This window comes from Glycine soja, chromosome 15, assembly GCF_004193775.1.
Source record: "Glycine soja cultivar W05 chromosome 15, ASM419377v2, whole genome shotgun sequence".
Classification (NCBI taxonomy): domain Eukaryota; kingdom Viridiplantae; phylum Streptophyta; class Magnoliopsida; order Fabales; family Fabaceae; genus Glycine; species Glycine soja.
The window spans coordinates 40,327,503-40,346,012 of NC_041016.1; the positions used below are offsets into that span (position 1 = coordinate 40,327,503).

Consider the following 18,510-nt stretch of genomic DNA (forward strand, 5'->3'; position numbering starts at 1 on the left):
TTGTTTGGTTAAATTTCAGAACGTTTGTGCATAACATTCCCAACTAATTTCTGATTAAGATGCCTTCTCTCCTCTCTCACATGCCCTGTTCCAACTATTAATATTTCAGAAGCACACTCACAGTAACTGACGTGGACGCGTGACACCATCCAAGCCAGGTAAGGTTTTCATCTTTTTATATTATTTATTATTATTATTTTTAATTAAAAAAACAATTTAAATTGCTGACAAAAGGGTTGAGATTCCTTAACCAGGAAAGCCAGCCAGCTTAGAATACAAAACCCCATTGGTAGCATGGCTGCACCACCTTGCGTCCTTGCCAAGTGTTGCTCAAATTCAAGCCACTTAATTAGCCATGGTTGATTGATCAAGTTAAATTCCAACCCAAGGTTAAATCATTACTCCCTTCTCATCCTTCCCAACCCCAACCCCCAGAAATATTACAGATTCAATTGCTTAATTAAATACTATTTTCCCCTCCTTCTATAATACCCTCCAAAATCCTTTTCCTTCTTCATTCTCCCTTTCTCTATGTTTTGGTAAACCACTTTAGGTAACCAGATTACTACTACTATTGCTTCATATACAAAGATGCTATCGTAAAAAAGAGAGAAACTTGGGAAGTGGGAACACATTCAAAATCCTTGTTTTTCTTTTTGGTCTAATTTTTCATCTCAAAACACACCCATTGAGTATTTTTCATTTTTTTGTTCTTTTGGGACAAAAAAGGTGGGTGTTGTTGGCATTATTGAAGATAGAGGCCCCCAAAATGAAGAGGTCTCCAGCATCTTCTTGTTCATCATCTACTTCCTCTGTTGGGTTTGAAGCTCCCATTGAAAAAAGAAGGCCTAAGCATCCAAGGAGGAATAATTTGAAGTCACAAAAATGCAAGCAGAACCAAACCACCACTGGTGGCAGAAGAAGCTCTATCTATAGAGGAGTTACAAGGTTTGGTTTGAGTCACTGTTTTTTCAATTCTCTTTTGAATTATTCCCAAAATGGGGTTTCACTTGCATTTGCATGTCATTAATAATTGTCTTTGATCAATAGGCATAGGTGGACAGGGAGGTTTGAAGCTCACCTATGGGATAAGAGCTCTTGGAACAACATTCAGAGCAAGAAGGGTCGACAAGGTAATTTTGTTTTCTGAGGTGATTAAATTAATGCAGAAAAAGAGGGGGGAAAACGAGAGAGAAAATCAAGGAGATCTATTACCTTTTGTTTACTATTTTTGCTGTGTATTTTTTTAGTGGTGATTATTATTATTATTATCATTTCTGACCTTGTTTTATTCCTGGTAATCTTTGTGATTGCAACGTTCACATACACTTTTGGGGCTGGTTTAGTTTATTTGGGTAAGTCCCTTTCTCATGCACTTGGATCTCACACAATCCTAGTCAACTTTTCAATTTTTCTAAAATAAATTAATTGTATCACAGTATCCCCTCTTTTCAGATTATTTTTTGTGATCAAGAAAGATTCTGATCGTGATGCGGTTGCTTGGACCCATTTTTTTTTTTTAATTTTTCTTTGTTCATGTAGGGGCATATGATACTGAAGAATCTGCAGCCCGTACCTATGACCTTGCAGCCCTTAAATACTGGGGAAAAGATGCAACCCTGAATTTCCCGGTATATTAATTTTATTTTGTATAATTTATAATATGATAAAAAAAAATTACTGTATCAACTAATTATAGTTGAACCGTGCAGATAGAAACTTATACCAAGGAGCTCGAGGAAATGGACAAGGTTTCAAGAGAAGAATATTTGGCTTCTTTGCGGCGCCAAAGCAGTGGCTTTTCTAGAGGCCTGTCTAAGTACCGTGGGGTTGCTAGGTTAGTTGCATTGAAATGACATTTGCACATAGCTAAGTCAATTTTCTTTTACTAGTTAATTTTACAATTGGGATCCTGAGTCCACATGATAATTGTGTTTGCAAATTCGGCCATACGGCCATATGAACTGGACTCGATCCCGATACAAAAACATTCAATGCATATATATAATTAATGGGCTTTGCCATTTATGGTAATTAAAATGCCAAAATATTCTTAGTAAATTAAGTATTATGATATTAATACATATCTTATACTTTGGATAGGCATCATCATAATGGTCGCTGGGAAGCACGAATTGGAAGAGTATGCGGAAACAAGTACCTCTACTTGGGGACATATAGTAAGTTTTCACATCTATTTTTCTTAGATTAAAATTGTTTTCAAACTTTTGGTCCTAGGAAAGTGCTATAACAAAATTAAGGTGAATTTTGTGAAATTGCAAAGGGAAAATTTCAAGAAGTGTAATTTATTTTCTCTCTTTAGCAACTCAAGCAAAGAATGTCACATGGGCATGTGGCAATCCGTAGCTGGGAAAAGTACAATTTGTAGAGCCCGTAGTACTATTTGGCATTTGTGTTTCTTAAAATAAAATTCCTTTATCCATTAACAAAGGAATCTGGCGCCTCATCAAAACCATAAATTACTCATGTTAATAGAAGCTATTTTTCACCTTCATTCAGTCGACCAATTTTTTTCTCTAATTTTGATGTTATTTTTCCAAAGTCCATGTTCAATAAAATATTAAATATCCCGTTAGACTGATATCCTTTTTTTATACTTGATAATTACACACAATAGGCCCACCCCTTGCTGAGTTGTACGTACTCTTCCTTTAGATAAGGAGAGAGAGAGAGGGATGGATGAATTTCATTCAAAAAAATATTTAGTTGAAGAAAAAATGAGTAGAAAGAAAAAGAGAGAAAAAATACTTTCATTAATAAGAGTACAAAAAAAAATCTTCTTTTTTTTCTTTTCAATTCAAATTTCAAAAGTTTCTCTTTCTAGTCATCCTCCTTCTAGTTAAACAAAATATACAGATCTGGTAGTTTTTTAAAAATTACATTTTTAAATATAGTATAGGACAAAAATTCTCTCAGAAGTCCGAACCACAAGTAGGCGGATTCAAATTTCATATTCTCTCTGTCTGACTCTACCTGTTTTGTTACCATTTTGTTAATTGAAAAGTAACTTTGCCTAAAAAAAAAATTCATTCAAAAAGTAACATACCAGTAAAAAACCACTCTTTTTAGAAGTCACAATTTTCTTTCTTTTAATTACTTCTTTTGTTGGAGTGTTATTTTTCAATTAAAATATTAAGTAATGAGATAGAAAAGAGAGGGGAGATTTAATTCCTAAGACAAATATTTTAGCCAGTACAGCTTGTAAAACTGCAGTTCTCATAATTAATGGCACAGCTAAAGCTTAAGTTTAGGATGCATGTGTGAGTTGTGCTCATTGAATGAACTGGAGCTGCAGTACTGTTGTCCACTAGTTGCAGTATGCATCAATTTCTGGTCTGACAGTATAATATGTGGTTGTGGATCACATAAAAATAGGATCATAGGCAAGTTACAGCTGCAAGCAGTAAGCAACATGTCACGTGCATTCCCCTCTTCCCTTTCTTGATGGGTCCAATTTATTCAAAGTGACCACCAGGGGCTTGTGTGTAGGGTTTACATATCCATAATTTTAATTCTTGTGCAACCATATTGAAATTTTTATTTTTCATAAATTGCCACATATTGTAGATGTATTTGCATATGGCTTGATAGAAAAAAAAATTGTTTTATTATATTTTTGTCCTTTGTTATCATCATTTAAAAAATTTAGTCTCCTTATTTTTTTCGTGAATTTGATCATCTTACTATTTAATTGTGTAATTTTGGTATCAGTTAACTCGTAGTCTAATATTTAATAGATTAACCAAAATTGTATAAATAAAATAGTGAGATCAAATTTAAAAAGAAAAAGAGAGACATACCAGATACGTAAAATGACAATAATAAGGGAATATGCATACAAGCAAAAAAAAAAAATAGTGTCATATCTTAAATGTTGTACTCTGAGAAGTTTTTGAAAATTAAAAAAATGTCTAAATAATGTTTTTGTCAAATTTAGCTATGTTTAGTGGACAATTAGTTGGCCAAGTTCAATCTAACATTTGACAATAGAGCCCTAAACCCAATAGACAAGCATGTTGGATGGTACAGCATATCCTTGACTTTGTACTTTGTTCATATGCAGTGTCCACAATCTTCTGCCAACATGTCGGTCAAAGTAGCTAATTAAAAATTTCCAATCTTGAAAGCAGAATAAAAATGAAAGTTTGTTTGAATAATTTTATAATTAGCTAAAATTAAAACAGGAAGCAGGACACTAACAACCCCCCACCCCAATCCAGTGGGCACGTGAATAGTAATCCTGCCGTGATACTTCAAGCTTTTAGCTTTGTGAGATTCTATGTATGTCATAAAGTTGTCTTTTTGGAAATCTTATTCTTTCATGAATTAAATAGTCACCAACCACTTTTAGCTTACACTCCTGTTATTTTAGTCAGTTTAATTTCTATAAGCGAAATCTAAAAACAGTAACATTGTCAATCAATAAGAAATAATCGTTAGTATAATTAACATAACAAACTTTTCAAATATAATAATTTGTAATTAGATCATCGTGTAAAAATAATTTATCATTTACGTGTTCTTGTATAAATTATTTACTCTTGTTTAATTGCTAATCTTTTGGGGTCATTTTTCTTTTTGCTTGATTTGAACTCCAAAGAAACTCAAGAGGAGGCAGCAGTGGCATATGACATGGCAGCAATAGAGTACCGTGGAGTCAATGCAGTGACCAATTTTGACATAAGCAACTACATGGACAAAATAAAGAAGAAAAATGACCAAACCCAACAACAACAAACAGAAGCACAAACGGAAACAGTTCCTAACTCCTCTGACTCTGAAGAAGTAGAAGTAGAACAACAGACAACAACAATAACCACACCACCCCCATCTGAAAATCTGCACATGCCACCACAGCAGCACCAAGTTCAATACACCCCCCATGTCTCTCCAAGGGAAGAAGAATCATCATCACTGATCACAATTATGGACCATGTGCTTGAGCAGGATCTGCCATGGAGCTTCATGTACACTGGCTTGTCTCAGTTTCAAGATCCAAACTTGGCTTTCTGCAAAGGTGATGATGACTTGGTGGGCATGTTTGATAGTGCAGGGTTTGAGGAAGACATTGATTTTCTGTTCAGCACTCAACCTGGTGATGAGACTGAGAGTGATGTCAACAATATGAGCGCAGTTTTGGATAGTGTTGAGTGTGGAGACACAAATGGGGCTGGTGGAAGCATGATGCATGTGGATAACAAGCAGAAGATAGTATCATTTGCTTCTTCACCATCATCTACAACTACAGTTTCTTGTGACTATGCTCTAGATCTATGATCTCTTCAGAAGGGTGATGGATGACCTACATGGAATGGAACCTTGTGTAGATTATTATTGGGTTTGTTATGCATGTTGTTGGGGTTTGTTGTGATAGGTTGGTGGATGGGTGTGACTTGTGAAAATGTTCATTGGTTTTAGGATTTTCCTTTCATCCATACGCCCTCTTCGAAAGAAGAAAATGTTCATTTTAGACTTGGATTTTAGTATAAAAAAAAGGAGAAAAAACCAAAAATGTGATTTGGGTGCAAACAATGTTTTGTTTTTCTTTTTACTTTTGGGGTAAGGAGATGAAGAGAGGGGAAATTTAAACCATTCCTATTCTTGGGGGATAATGCAGTATAAATTAAGATCAGACTGTTTTTAGCATATGGAGTGCAAACTGCAAAGGCCAAGTTTCCTTTGTTTAAACAATTTAGGCTTTCTTTTCCTTTGCCTATTTTTTTTTTATTTTTTTTTTTTGTATTGGGGCATAGCAGTTAGTGTTGTGTTGAGATCTGAAATCTGATCTCTGGTTTGGTTTGTTCTATATGTCGCCGACCGCTAGTATGCATCTGTTAGAATATTTTTCTTCCTAAATTTAATGCTACTAGTAATAATAATAATTGAGATGATCAGGATATATATATATATAACAACTTATTGAAATTTTTTTTAAGTTATATTCAACAATTTTTCATGTTATAATGAAAGAATTTTATGAATTTCCAAAGACTACGCTAGATACGACTAAATGTTTTGTTTCTATTATAAAGTGAAATAATTTATTAGAAAATAACATGCTGACACTTTTTTATGTCATTATCATCAGCAATTAAAGGACCTCAGCTTAGGATAGGGTGTAAGGAGGTAACTAACCCTATGTTTGGTGAGGAGAATGAAAATGAGAAGAGAAAGAAACTTTTTACATTTATTTGTAGCTAAAGATAATACTAAGCTTATTTTTTCTTTAAAGATAAGTGATACTAAGCTTATGTGCACTTAAAAAAATGGTAAAGCACATTACTCCCCAAGAAAAGGTCAATTACCCGTTGATTTTTGCAACATTAAGAAAAAATATAACTTAATATAGACAATAAAGAATTGGAGTCCGGCGGGTGTAAAAAAAGTGTTCATAAGATGAGTTTATCTTCGGGCTTTGCCCTCCTTCACACCAAAAGAATAAGATGAGTTTATCATAATCCTTAGATAACATGAAATTCTCATAGCATCATTTATTTAGACTTTATTCCTGACTCAGTCAAGATCCACTAATATGAGTTGAACAACCGAATAAACTATAGAGACATAATTAGTTTCCAGATTAATAGGACAGAATGGTCATGAAAACAAGTACCGAAAGCCCCAACTATATCAACATGACAAGTATTTTATTACAAAATTTTTGGAAAAGAATGCCAGCATAGGTCATATTATAATAGGAAAACATGATAGATTGTTTTGTCTACGTGAAACAGGAAAATGCATGAGGATGTCCCCTTTCATTTCAAGTAAAACCCAAGGCAGAAAGCGGCTATATAGTTAGGAACTTTAGCTTCCATCATGAATTAAGCAAAGTAAAATTTAGCACCAATCAAGGCACACAGCTTAATATAGACAAGATTTATATAGTCAAATTTTGCATGTTCTATGAAACAAAACATCATTGAAAACCAAAATCTTCAAAAATCTAATCACCACAAGTGCACATGATACCATAATTTAAGGCTACACTAAAGATAACAGAGTAAAGAGTAAACAAAGAGATACACTTGGATTTTGAGAATTAACACTATCTTTTGCCTAAACCTGACAGTACAATCAGATTTTGATGACCGACTAAACTTCTGGAGATCAACTAATAGATAAAAGGAATAAGCTTGTACTTAACTTTGCTTGCATATTCTGTGTAACTCTGGCCAAAAGTCTCAACCATCAAATCCTCTTCCTTCTCTGCCTTCTGCTTATAATACAACAAGCATACTGCCACAATAAATAGCAGACTCAGAGGTGCTCGAAGCGCAATGCAGTATGTTACAAACAAAAGCATTGTTGATGAATATATTGGATGACGGACCCAACGATAAGGTCCAAATTGCACTACAGAAGTTGGCTCCACCACATTTTCTGAATACTTAGCGAGATACAATGTAGCATTATACTGCATTAGCAGAGTTGTAATGATTAAAGCCCAGATTCCAAGATTGCTCCACCCACCCGGTATGAGGTGAAGCTCAGGCCCTTCAAATGCTGCAAGCCAATGGCCAACCATGACTCCTGTGCTGAACAATAGGCGAGACCACATTGGCAAGTTCACGTCCCACTTTGGGTCATGGGGCTGAGCAAAATAATCTCCATATAACCGCTTTCTAACACTAACATTGAAGAAAAAGAAATAATGATACACAAAAAAGAAAACATAAGGCCAGCCTTCAAGGTAGCCATTGAAATGACCAGGTGGAACAAGAGTGAGCCACGTAAAAACTGATGTAACAATAGCCAATTGCTCAAATATGTTTGCCTCACTGTGCAGATGTTTCCGAAAGCAATATAACCCATAGACTGCAAGCCCTATGGCCACCATCCAAGGCCAGAACAACCAAGTCCAGCTAAAATACATCCAAAAGAAGGGACTGAAAAGCATATTCATAGTCCATTTTGTGGCTGCAGCTATGATGCATAATATCCCAGACCACTTCACAACATCAATTGGAGTCAACTGCAGAAGTGTAGCTTTTATTGAATCAAATGGCACATTTCTAAAGAACTCTAGGACTGGATTTTGAGATTCAGTGCTGGCACTACTGGAAATTGAGCATCTGGGAGAAGGTAAAAAATTAGCCCTTTTTCTTGCAGGTTTCAGCACAGAGGAAAAAGGGTTTCCATAGGAACAATTCAATTGAATACTAATGCTCTTGGGTCTGTTAGCAAGTGCATCAGCATGAAAATGTTTGTCGAAAGGTCTCAGAGATACTTTGTTGCTCACGATAGAGAAACCAAAAGGGGCAGTTTTGCAGTGTGAAAGAACCTTTGCTGCCTCCATTATTGTTTGAGGGAAACTAGTAATCACTTTTCAGAGAAAACTACATAAATCTCAAACCAAAGATGCACTGGAAGAAAACAGCTCTATATCCTTTGACACAGTGACTTACTCATTAATCACAGTGGCAGCAATAATAAAACATTGAAGCTAACATGTGTGTGTTTATTGCCATTGCATCTCTCGTGTAGATTGGGTCCTTCAAGCACTTTCCTTCTGCAATTCAGCCAGCAACCCAAACATTAAAATCCAATACCACTTAATATCTAAGTGGCAATATAGGGACGAAAACACATCACCGACAAGGCCACAAACCAATATCAAAATATAAAAGAACAAAACTTAACTGTTCCTTAGGTGTATTCGGTGATTTTTTCCAATCAAAATTAGAGTTTCACCTTGGTGATCCGCATGATAAAGGTTTGAATTAAATGGCACTATAGATTACTGAGGTAAAACTCCAATTCTGGTTAGAGAAAAAGTACTTAAGGAACTGTATTTATGTTTTGTCTAACACAAAATGCAGTCACTACTCAGCTTCTATCTGCACCCTAATACAAACCAGTTACAAGCCAATCTAGCATTGTCAAGAAAACCCAGCAATACAAATTATCATAAAAAAAATGTCACAAATCCCAAACCCTTCCTTTTGAACCAGCCAAAAAACAAATTGAATAAACAAAAATAAATAAAGCCTCCACCATTTTCAAATTTCCTGACGAGTCAACCATAAAATTGGAACCCCACAAACACTCAAAGCTCAGACAATAAGGTCCACGGGCAACATAAACAGAAAGCACAAATTCCAGCATGTAACCCACTTGGGCAAATAATCAAACAGGTGATGCGCAGATATGAAAAAACACTCATGCAACGAAAGAGTTCAAAATGGAATCAGATAACGTTAAGAATGAAAAAAAGCGCAAAGGAATGAGACCCAGTAAACCAAATCTGAAGTGGGGTTTGGAGCGAGAGCGTAGAACTGTAACAGATAATGGGTAATGAAGTTCTCGGCAATTTAAGCGACGGAGACGCTTATTGTCTCCTTCCGTTACCGCACGAATGGACCAACAAGATGACCTCTTTCTAAAAAAACTATTGTAAGGTATAAATAATTAAATAAATAAAATTACATTACATTCATAACCTGCACATATTCTTTCTTAGCCTCGTCTTAAAAAATTAATTTAATATATTTTTTAAATGTAAAGCTAAAATTATTTTTTATGTTTTCGAAATAAAATAAATAGTATAAAAAAGTTGAAAAATAGAGAAAATATTTGGGGGTTTTGGTAAACAAAATGTCAAGTTTTTTCATACAGAGATGGTAATCATGGTTCGTTAGGTAGCATAACTCTGGAAAATAGTTAAAATTTGTTTGATTAGTTAGTTATAAACATTTGTGAATGCTAAGAATTATAAGTTATCATGTTTAAAATATTTTTAAACGTGGTTAAAATCATAATTATTTTTTTAAAAGTAAAATATTTTTCTTCTAACAAATCTTTTCCATAAACACAGAAAGAGAATTAATTTCTTGTTAGAATGTTTAAAGAGTTTAGTTATCTATCAAGTACCAATCCTATTGGGTCTTGTTAGTGTTAAAATCATAATTTTGTTATAACTTGGGAGGGAAAGGTAATTTTTCATTGTATTTGGGATATGGTACTCCTTGTATCTAAGTAAATAAAATCTGTTTTTGCTGATAACAAAAATTAATTTAGAAATTCATCTATTTGGAATATATGTCATGGTCACTTGTTTTGCTTTTTCTTTTCTTCAAGTTGTTCTTTTTTTTTTAATTTGCATCAATGCTCGTCTTTATTCACACTATTCACACTAGTTTTCTATCTTCTACCATGTTATATTTACGGTCCTAATTGTGTTGTCTAATTATATAAACGCTTTCAGCTATAAATTACTTAACGTGCATTTTAACCGTCATAATTTGTAGGCAGCTTTCCTTTTTTGTTGTTTGCATCGTGATCACAACATTCATTTTTGGAGATGGTTAGTGATCATCATCGCACGTAAGAATGTCTTTCATACTATTTTTAGACTTTTATTTGTTACGAATGCTTTAATAACTTGTATTATGTGATTAATGATTATTGTTTTATATACAAGTTATGCTCATTATGAGTGAACCTTAGTTTCGCATTTGAGATTCAATACAATGATTCTTCCAGACAGCTTGGATTAATTGTTGTATTTAATCTTAAATTGTTCATTTGACAATTTGAGAAGAGTCATTTTTTTTTATAGTAAATTGATATGTATAGGTTAAATCTCTTTTTTTAAATTTAATGAAATTTCAGTATAATGCATTTCACTTTGTTCTTTGAGTGCATACTTGATTATGGTGAAATTCATATCACCGCTTTCATGTTGTGTACTTGGATATCAATGTAAAATGCTACCAAAATTTCGTCAATTTTAAGAAAAGAGACTTAACATTTACATATGAATCTACTATAAAAAATGTTTTCTTAAATGAGATAGGGTCATACCTTTAATGAAAAAAGTGAGGTTTTCATGCATGAAATAACTTTGTGTGTATCACAAAGTTATTAATTAGATGGGTCATAGTTGGATGAATGCAAGTCACTTGAGCTCTGCGTATGAGGAAGGCATTGAACAATTCTTGGAATTTGCCTCTGAAAGAAGTCGACCGACCGGGTGAGGATAGAAAACATTTTTGTCCTTGTGTAAATTGTTTGAATGGGAGACGACAAGTACTAAATGACATACAAGAACATCTTTTGTTTGATGGAATTAAGAAGAATTATATGACATGAATATGGGATGGTGAATTGACAAACATTCAGAGGAGTGAATCGATTGATGTAGAAATGGGAGATCAATTAGAGGATATGATTCGTGATTTTGGACAAAAGTCTTTTCAACGAGCACATGCCCCTATGTATGATACATTGGAAAGTGATTCGAAGAAGTCTTTGTATCCAAGATGCAAGAAGTCTTTGACGCTATTGTCAGTGGTGTTAAGTCTGGTTAATGTCAAGGCCATATATGAGTGAAGTGACAAAAGCTTCATTTCACTGCTTCAGGTAGTGCAGGATATGCCTCAAGAGGAAATCACATTACCAAAAAGTTACTATCAGGTGAAGAAGATATTGTGTCTGATGGATATGAAGTATCAGAAAATTCATGCATGTCCTAATGATTGCATATTGTACAAACATGAGTTTGAAGCAATGGATAAATGCCCCAGGTGTGGGTGTCACGATACAAAGTGAACGATGATGACGACTGTAGTAGTGACAAAAGCACAAAGAAAGGCCCTCCATCAAAGGTGTTATGGTATCTTCCAATCATTCCAAGGTTTAAGCGTCTATTTGCTAATGGAGATGATGCAAAAGGCCTCTCATGGCATGTAGATCGGAGAAACGACGATACAATGCTCCACCATTCGACTGATTCCTCCCAATGGAAGAAGATTAATCATTTGTATTTGGATTTCAGGGATGAAGCAAGAAATCATAGGCTTGGACTTGCCACTGATGGAATGAATACCTATGGCAGTTTAAGCACTCAACACATATTATGACCAGTTTTGCTAGTAATTTACAACTTGCCTCCTTGGTTGTGCTTGAAGCAAAAATACATGATGTTGTCTATGATGATATCGGGCCCAAGACAGCCAAGAAATGACATCAATGTTTATCTCAGTTCGTTGATTGATGACTTGACAAAGTTGTGAGACGAGGGGGTTACTATGTTTGATGGGTATCGAAATAAGACATTCAAGTTGCGTGCAATGCTATTTTGTACCATTAATGACTTTCCAACATATGGGAATTTAAGTGTATACAGTGTTAAGGGTCATCGTGCATGCCCTATTTGTGAAGAAGACATAAGTTACGTACAATTGAAACATGGAAGGAAAAGAGTGTTGGATCAAGTGGCCTCGGAATAATTAAGAAGAGGGGATTGAATTAATTATTAATGTACCTTGACTAATTAAAACTTTATCCTTCTTAATGTTACTAGATTTAATTAGGCTTTTACTATAATGTTAAGAAAGTAAAGAACAGAAATAGAAACTTAACCAAAAGTAAAAGCGATAATTAAAGTGCACAACGGAAATAAAGAGTGTAGGGAAGAAGAAGACAAACATAAGAATTTATACTGGTTCGGCAACAACCCGTGCCTACATCCAGTCCCCAAGCAACCTGCGGTTCTTGAGATTTCTTTTCAACCCTGTAAAAACCTTTACAAGCAAAGATCCACAAGGGATGTACCCTCCCTTGTTCTCTTTGAACAACCAAGTGGATGTACCCTCCACTTGAACGGATCCACAAGAGATGTACCCTCTCTTGTTCTTAGTTACAATAACCCAAGTAGATGTACCCTCTACTTGTACCACAAAGGATGTACCCTCCAATGTGTTAAGACAAAGTTCTCAGGCGGTTAGTTCTTTGAATCTTTGTAAAGGGGAAACACAAGATATCTCAGGCAGTTAGTCCTTTGAAATCTTTTGTTTAAGGGAAAGGGAAGAATCAAAAGAATTCTCAAACTGTGTCCTTTTGAATTCTTTGAAAAGGGAGAAGGGAGACACAAAAGAATTCAGGCGGTTAGTCCTTTGTTCTTTTGGATAAAAGGGAGAAGAGAGACACAAAAAGAATTCAGGCGATTAGTCCTTGTTGAATTCTTTTTGGCAAAGGGAGAAGAGAGTGAAAGGATATATCACATTTTTGTTTTTTGCAAAAGAACAAGGTTTGGAAAACAAAAAACTTGGAAAGCTTTTTGGCAAAGGAAGAAGAAGAAAGATGAAAAGAAAAGATTTCAAGATTTCTCAAAAGTTGTTCAAGAAATTCTAAAAGTTGTAAGAGTTGTGTAAAAGTTGTTTGAATGCAAGTCAAGGTCTTGCTTTTATAGACTCTTCAAGTTTGGTCAAGAAAACCATTAAAAGAGTTATAACCTTGAGAAAATCTTGAGAAAACCATTGGAAGAGTTACATCTCTTGACTTTTTATTCAGAACTTGTCACTGGTAATCGATTACCATAACCATGTAATCGATTACACAAAGCATTTTATGAAAATATGTGACTATTCACAATTGAATTTGAATTTCAACGTTCAGATACACTGGTAATCGATTACCAATATATTGTAATCGATTACACCATTTAAAAAACATTTGGAACGTTGCAAATTCAGTTAAAAACTTTTGAAATCAAACTTTACCACTAGTAATCGATTACAGGTAATTGGTAATTGATTACCAGAGAATAAATACTCCAGTAACTTAGAAAAATTTGGAAAAACTTCTTGTAAAACAAAACTGTGCTATGTTTGGTTTTTGAAAAATCTTTTTCAATACTTCCCTTGTGAAGTCTTGACTTGTTGCTTTTTGGTTTCTTCTCTTGAATCTTGAATTCACCTTCTCTTGAATCTTGATTCTTCTTGATGTCTTTTCTTTAATCTTGATCTTGAACTTGTTGACTCAATCTTGACATCATTCTTTTGGGATTTTTGTAATCATCAAAACTACTTGATTCATACTTGATTCATCATCATGAAACTTGCTTCTACAAAGAGTATACACTCAGCATCGACATTTTCTAAAACCTTATCACCCTTACCGACAATTGAAAAAAGCTTTTAATGGAAGTCAAGAGCATGAAAGTCTACCGATATTGTTAATTGGTCAACAGGTTCTTGAGCGGGTTGAGGACATCAATACTATATTTGAAAAGATAAAAAAGAAGCTGACAAGTAAAACTTGCCTATGGAAGAAGAGGTTGATATTGTTTGATCTTCCATACTGGTCCGATCTAGATGTTAGACATTGTATCAATGTTATGCATGTGGAAAAAATGTGTGTGATAGTGTCATTAACGTGCTTTCTAAAATTCAAGGCAAGACAAAGGATGGTTTCAATAATCATCAAGATTTAACTGAGATGGGTATATGTGACCATTTACATCCAAGGTCTAATGGTAAGAAAATATACTTGCCTTTAGCATGTCATACTTTGTCAAGAAAGGAGAAGATAAGTTTCTGTCAATGTCTGTGCCATGTCAAAGTGCCACAGGGATACTCTTCAAATGTTAAGAGCCTTGTGCAATTGAAATATCTAAAAATCGATGTTGTCGTGTGTAACACAACATTGGCTTTTAGAAAAATCGATGTTGTTTTTCGCATATTTTATATGTTTTTTGGTTTATTGCTTATTATACGACATCGGTTTTTCTAAAAAATCGATGTTGCGTAGTGTATGTTAACATCGGTTTTTTGAGAACCGACGTTAACATTGAGTTCGTTAATGTTAGTGGTTTCAACGTTGGTCAAAAATTGATGTTGGAAGTAGAAAAAACCAATATTAAAAGCCTATTTTCTAGTAGTGACACCCACTGCTAATGAGATTCACCCCTAGTAAGGAGTCAAATTCAACTTCCACCAAAAGAATGTTCCTAGAGGCAACCATACGAAATCTCCATGTGATACCGCAAAGCTCAGCTTCAAGAATTGAGACATGGCCATAACAATGAGAAAAAGCTTGAACAAAGCTACCATTATCATCTCTAATGACACCCCCACAAGTAGAAAGGTGACCATCATGAAGGAAAACACTATCACAATTAAGCTTTAAGAATCCCAAAGCAAGAGGAGACCAATACTCACTGTTCCTACTGAGTTCCAATGAGGTCCGACCGAGCTATCTGGTCCTCTTCTTCTAAGTGGAATATCTTATCTTTGTTGTTGATGTGGGGGGAGGTACTTGCAAAAGGGACTCCAACGAGAAAGTCAATGGTGCTTTGAGGTGTTTATATGTCTACAACTAGGACGAGTAAAACGTACTTGAGGATCTCCTTTTGGGTCTATACATACATGCCAGATGTCGAGGTAGTTACATGATGTTCAAAGCCACGTTGGTGGACTGCTCCCCTAGGCATCACACCCAAGTTTGCTAGAGGTCGTTGAAAGTGCCATGAGTCAAGCATGTGGGGATCTCACGAGCAGAGTACGTGTCGAGTTCTTTGGGTTGTACGACTACTTACAAATGATAGAGTTTCATGTGTGTCAAGGTCATTGTTTGTTTGATGCAAGCTTACACGAGTTGCTTGGCCGAGTTACCTCAAGCAGACATATTAGTCATGTGGGTTGAAACTAAGTTACACAATGGAGGGGCACAAATGCTACCTATGTCTCAACTCTTTCGGTCATCAAGAATCTTCCAAGTATCGGATGACATGTGTCTTGATTTGCATGGTTGGACACAAAAACACCTTTGGGTGTCTTGCCGCTTTGAGGGGTGCAACGAAGTCATGGCATTTTTGTGGAGTTTTAATGCTTCATTTGTCTTGTTGCCTCGTTCTCTGTACCGTCTTGTTAGAGGCTATGGCTCATAAAATGATTTTTTGAAACAAGGTTGTTGGAGCATCTATATATGTGACAAAAGGATTTCAAATCTGGACTTAATTTTTCATGAAATGTGGAATTTTAGATTTGGACCGGCAGTGTAAGATTAATTTGATGCTAATTTATTTATTTTTACATTCTCTTTTGTACTATTATAATTTGGCTTGATGTCATGGGTTTTTGTTGTTCTATTCGATAGGAAGAAGATGTACCTTCACTACAAAAGAAACAAAGCATCAAATACCAAGTTAGCATAGAAAGATCTGTGAATAATGAAAGCCTATCGAAAGAGAAGAAATTAGCAGTGCCATCCTCATCCAGTAGTCCTCCAAGAAAATTACCTGTTCAAATGAAGTCAGAAAACCAAACTAGAGTTATTGGAGATTATGTTCATGTTAGGAAAACATCTTTGGGTACCTCACAATCAAATGATAAAGAGGTGTCTTTATCTTCAACTTTTGTATCACAAGTAACAATTGGTTCAAAAATAGAAATCCAAAAACCTTCACCCCCAAGACTAACCGAAAGATCCATGGCACAAGTGGCTATGTTGTTGAGGCCTTCTAGTGCTCCACTAGTTCTTGGTGGTCCCAGGCCCATTATTTTCGTTGTCTCCAAGGTTCAAATTGCTCCATTACTTGCACGCTCTATGAGTGCAATTGGTCGGTTAGGTCCTGATCCTTCACCCTATATTCCAAGTTTTTTCTTTTGCCATCCTATATTTTGTATTCTTGTTGTATTAGACATTGTAGTGAATGTTAAGGACAAGGATGGGCTGATGTTGTTAGTTTTGTTTTTGATGATAATATTCCTCATTTTCACTCTTTAACTTGTTCATCCACTTGAGTTTGAAAAGGCAGTGTTGTTGTTGAAAACTGTTCTAGCATAAAATGGGATGAGCTTAGATTTAATCTAGTTTTTCAACCCTTTTGTTGCAATATTAAACTATGGACAAGTTAGAAAAACATTGTACCTTGTTGTGTTTCATTAGCTTCTATCAAATATTACAATGTTTGTGCAATCCATACATAACATGGTTTCATAAGCTAATTCACAAATGAAATTCTAGCTCAAGCCTCACAAATTTTTAATGTGCTTATCTTTAGAGAATCTTTGAAGGGCTAAAGGCATATAGAACTCAAGATGGATGTATACTGTTGTTTAAACCAGAAGAGAATGCTCAAAGAATGAAGATAAGAGCAAACAAATTATGCATGTCATATCTCCATCGATTGACCAATTTGTTGCTGTTGAGAAAAGGACACTTCTTGCCACAAACGTTGGGCAGTTATACTTCTTCCTATTTATATTCAAAGTTTAATTTCTATGCACTACCAATGTAACACTATCAACTAATAAAAAATCATTGATATTATAACTTTTAAGGTAGTTACCATAAAAGTCAATAAAATTTTCATATTTCTATGCACTATTAATGTAACACTATGAACTAATAGAAATGATTGTTATTATGACTTTTAAGTTAGTTATTGTTAAAGTAAATAAATTCATCATGCATGGTAGTTTGTGATTGGATGACAATGTAAAAATCTTTTATATTGTCACTGCATAGATTATTTACGCTGATACTATTCGTGCACACTTTCTAAGACGATTTTTTGAAAGAATCGTATTAAAAATGTTAATTTTTTAATATTTTTAAAACAAAAAACACATTCTAAGACTGTTTTGAAGAAAACCGATGCAGAAATTGAGATTCTAGGACGGTTTAAAACTCATTAGAATATCATTAATGTATACTGATGAGAATCCAAAAATTGCCAAAATACAGGGACCTATAACTAGGAGTAGGACCAAACAATCAGTGGATACCCTCCAACAAATGGTATCAGACACAATTAACAAGGTCCAAGTGGAGAAGGATGAAGGCCTAGAGGCAGAGACACTACTAAAAATATTAAGAGTGATGCTAGGTGCACCTAACACTTTGTGTAAAAAGACTTAAATACCCCTAGCTAATTTTTAAAAAAACGCTTCAGTTTCTCTCTCCCTCTTGCATTTCACATTCTTCTTCTTCTTCCTCAGGAGCATTCCCATTTCCTCTTCTTCCTCACGCGTTTCCATTTCTTCTTCTTCCTCACCAGTGTTTCCATTTGTTCTTCTTCTTCACCAGCGCTTGAGTTTCTTCTTCTTCTTCTTCACCCAACGCTTCAGTTTCCTCTCGGGGTGCACTTAGCATCACTGTTTGGTTTCCCTATGGCTCCGTGGTCATCATTTCCCTGCGCGTTTTTGGTATTCTTCTTTCGGGGCATTGCCATTTGCAGTGACGTGGAGTTGCACGCATTGAGGAGGTTGCCGTGAAGAGCTTTGCCACCATCCACCGTCGAGGTAAGCGCCGTTTCCATTTATTCTATTTTGCTGTATTTAGATTGATCCGCTAGGGTATTTAGATTGATCCGCTAGTGTATTTAGGTTGATCCGCAAGCTTGGTTGATCAGCAAATGATGATCCGCAATTGTATTTTGGGTACGGATCAAGTTGATCTGCAATGAGGTGGCGGATCAAGTTGATCCGCAAGCTTCTTCTTATGGATCAAGTTGATTCGTAAGAAGCTTGCAAATCAACTTGATGCATAAGAATTTTTTTAATTTTAAAAAATGGCAAATATATTATAAATTATGAAAAATGATTTTTATTATGATTTAGGGTTGGTTTTGAGGCTTTTAGGCTAAAGTAGAGTACGATTGAGTAATGAAAAAAGTTTGAAATTATGCGTTCATTATTTGATGAAGTTGATATTGGTTTGAAATTTGGTTTTGAGGCTTTTTTGGTTTGTACTGTATAA

The 18,510-nt window shown here is 34.9% G+C and overlaps 2 protein-coding genes across 4 annotated transcripts; one reads left to right on the plus strand and one right to left on the minus strand.

Annotated features, from left to right (window-relative positions):
• Window positions 1-265: 265 nt before the first annotated feature.
• LOC114386894 (ethylene-responsive transcription factor WRI1-like) lies at window positions 266-5,667 on the plus strand. Of its 2 annotated transcripts, XM_028346956.1 has the most exons (7): window positions 267-948; window positions 1,051-1,133; window positions 1,347-1,355; window positions 1,543-1,631; window positions 1,713-1,837; window positions 2,104-2,180; window positions 4,622-5,667. In XM_028346956.1, exons 1-7 carry the CDS (start codon window positions 770-772, stop codon window positions 5,296-5,298), a joined length of 1,239 nt encoding a protein of 412 aa, XP_028202757.1. In that variant the 5' UTR covers window positions 267-769; the 3' UTR covers window positions 5,299-5,667. The 2 variants fall into 2 exon arrangements, with proteins under 2 accessions (XP_028202759.1, XP_028202757.1); XM_028346958.1 differs by lacking the exon at window positions 1,347-1,355 and having other exon boundaries at window positions 266-948.
• Window positions 5,668-6,885: 1,218 nt separating this feature from the next.
• LOC114388411 lies at window positions 6,886-9,412 on the minus strand. Of its 2 annotated transcripts, none has more exons than XM_028348892.1 (3): window positions 9,255-9,412; window positions 8,430-8,533; window positions 6,886-8,346 (listed from the first exon to the last, which is right to left on the minus strand). In XM_028348892.1, the coding sequence occupies exons 2-3, from the start codon at window positions 8,431-8,433 to the stop codon at window positions 7,136-7,138; spliced, it is 1,215 nt and encodes a 404-aa protein (XP_028204693.1). In that variant the 5' UTR covers window positions 8,434-8,533; window positions 9,255-9,412; the 3' UTR covers window positions 6,886-7,135. The 2 variants fall into 2 exon arrangements, with proteins under 2 accessions (XP_028204693.1, XP_028204694.1); XM_028348893.1 differs by having other exon boundaries at window positions 9,264-9,411.
• Window positions 9,413-18,510: the final 9,098 nt, after the last annotated feature.

Excerpts from the sequence above, each read along its gene's own strand:
- LOC114386894 (XM_028346956.1), top strand. The coding sequence starts at position 770 with ATGAAGAGGTCTCCAGCATCTTCTTGTTCATCATCTACTTCCTCTGTT. Across the intron at positions 1,632-1,712 it reads ATGCAACCCTGAATTTCCCG|ATAGAAACTTATACCAAGGA; the intron begins GTATATTAATTT and ends TGAACCGTGCAG. Across the intron at positions 1,838-2,103 it reads AAGTACCGTGGGGTTGCTAG|GCATCATCATAATGGTCGCT; the intron begins GTTAGTTGCATT and ends TACTTTGGATAG.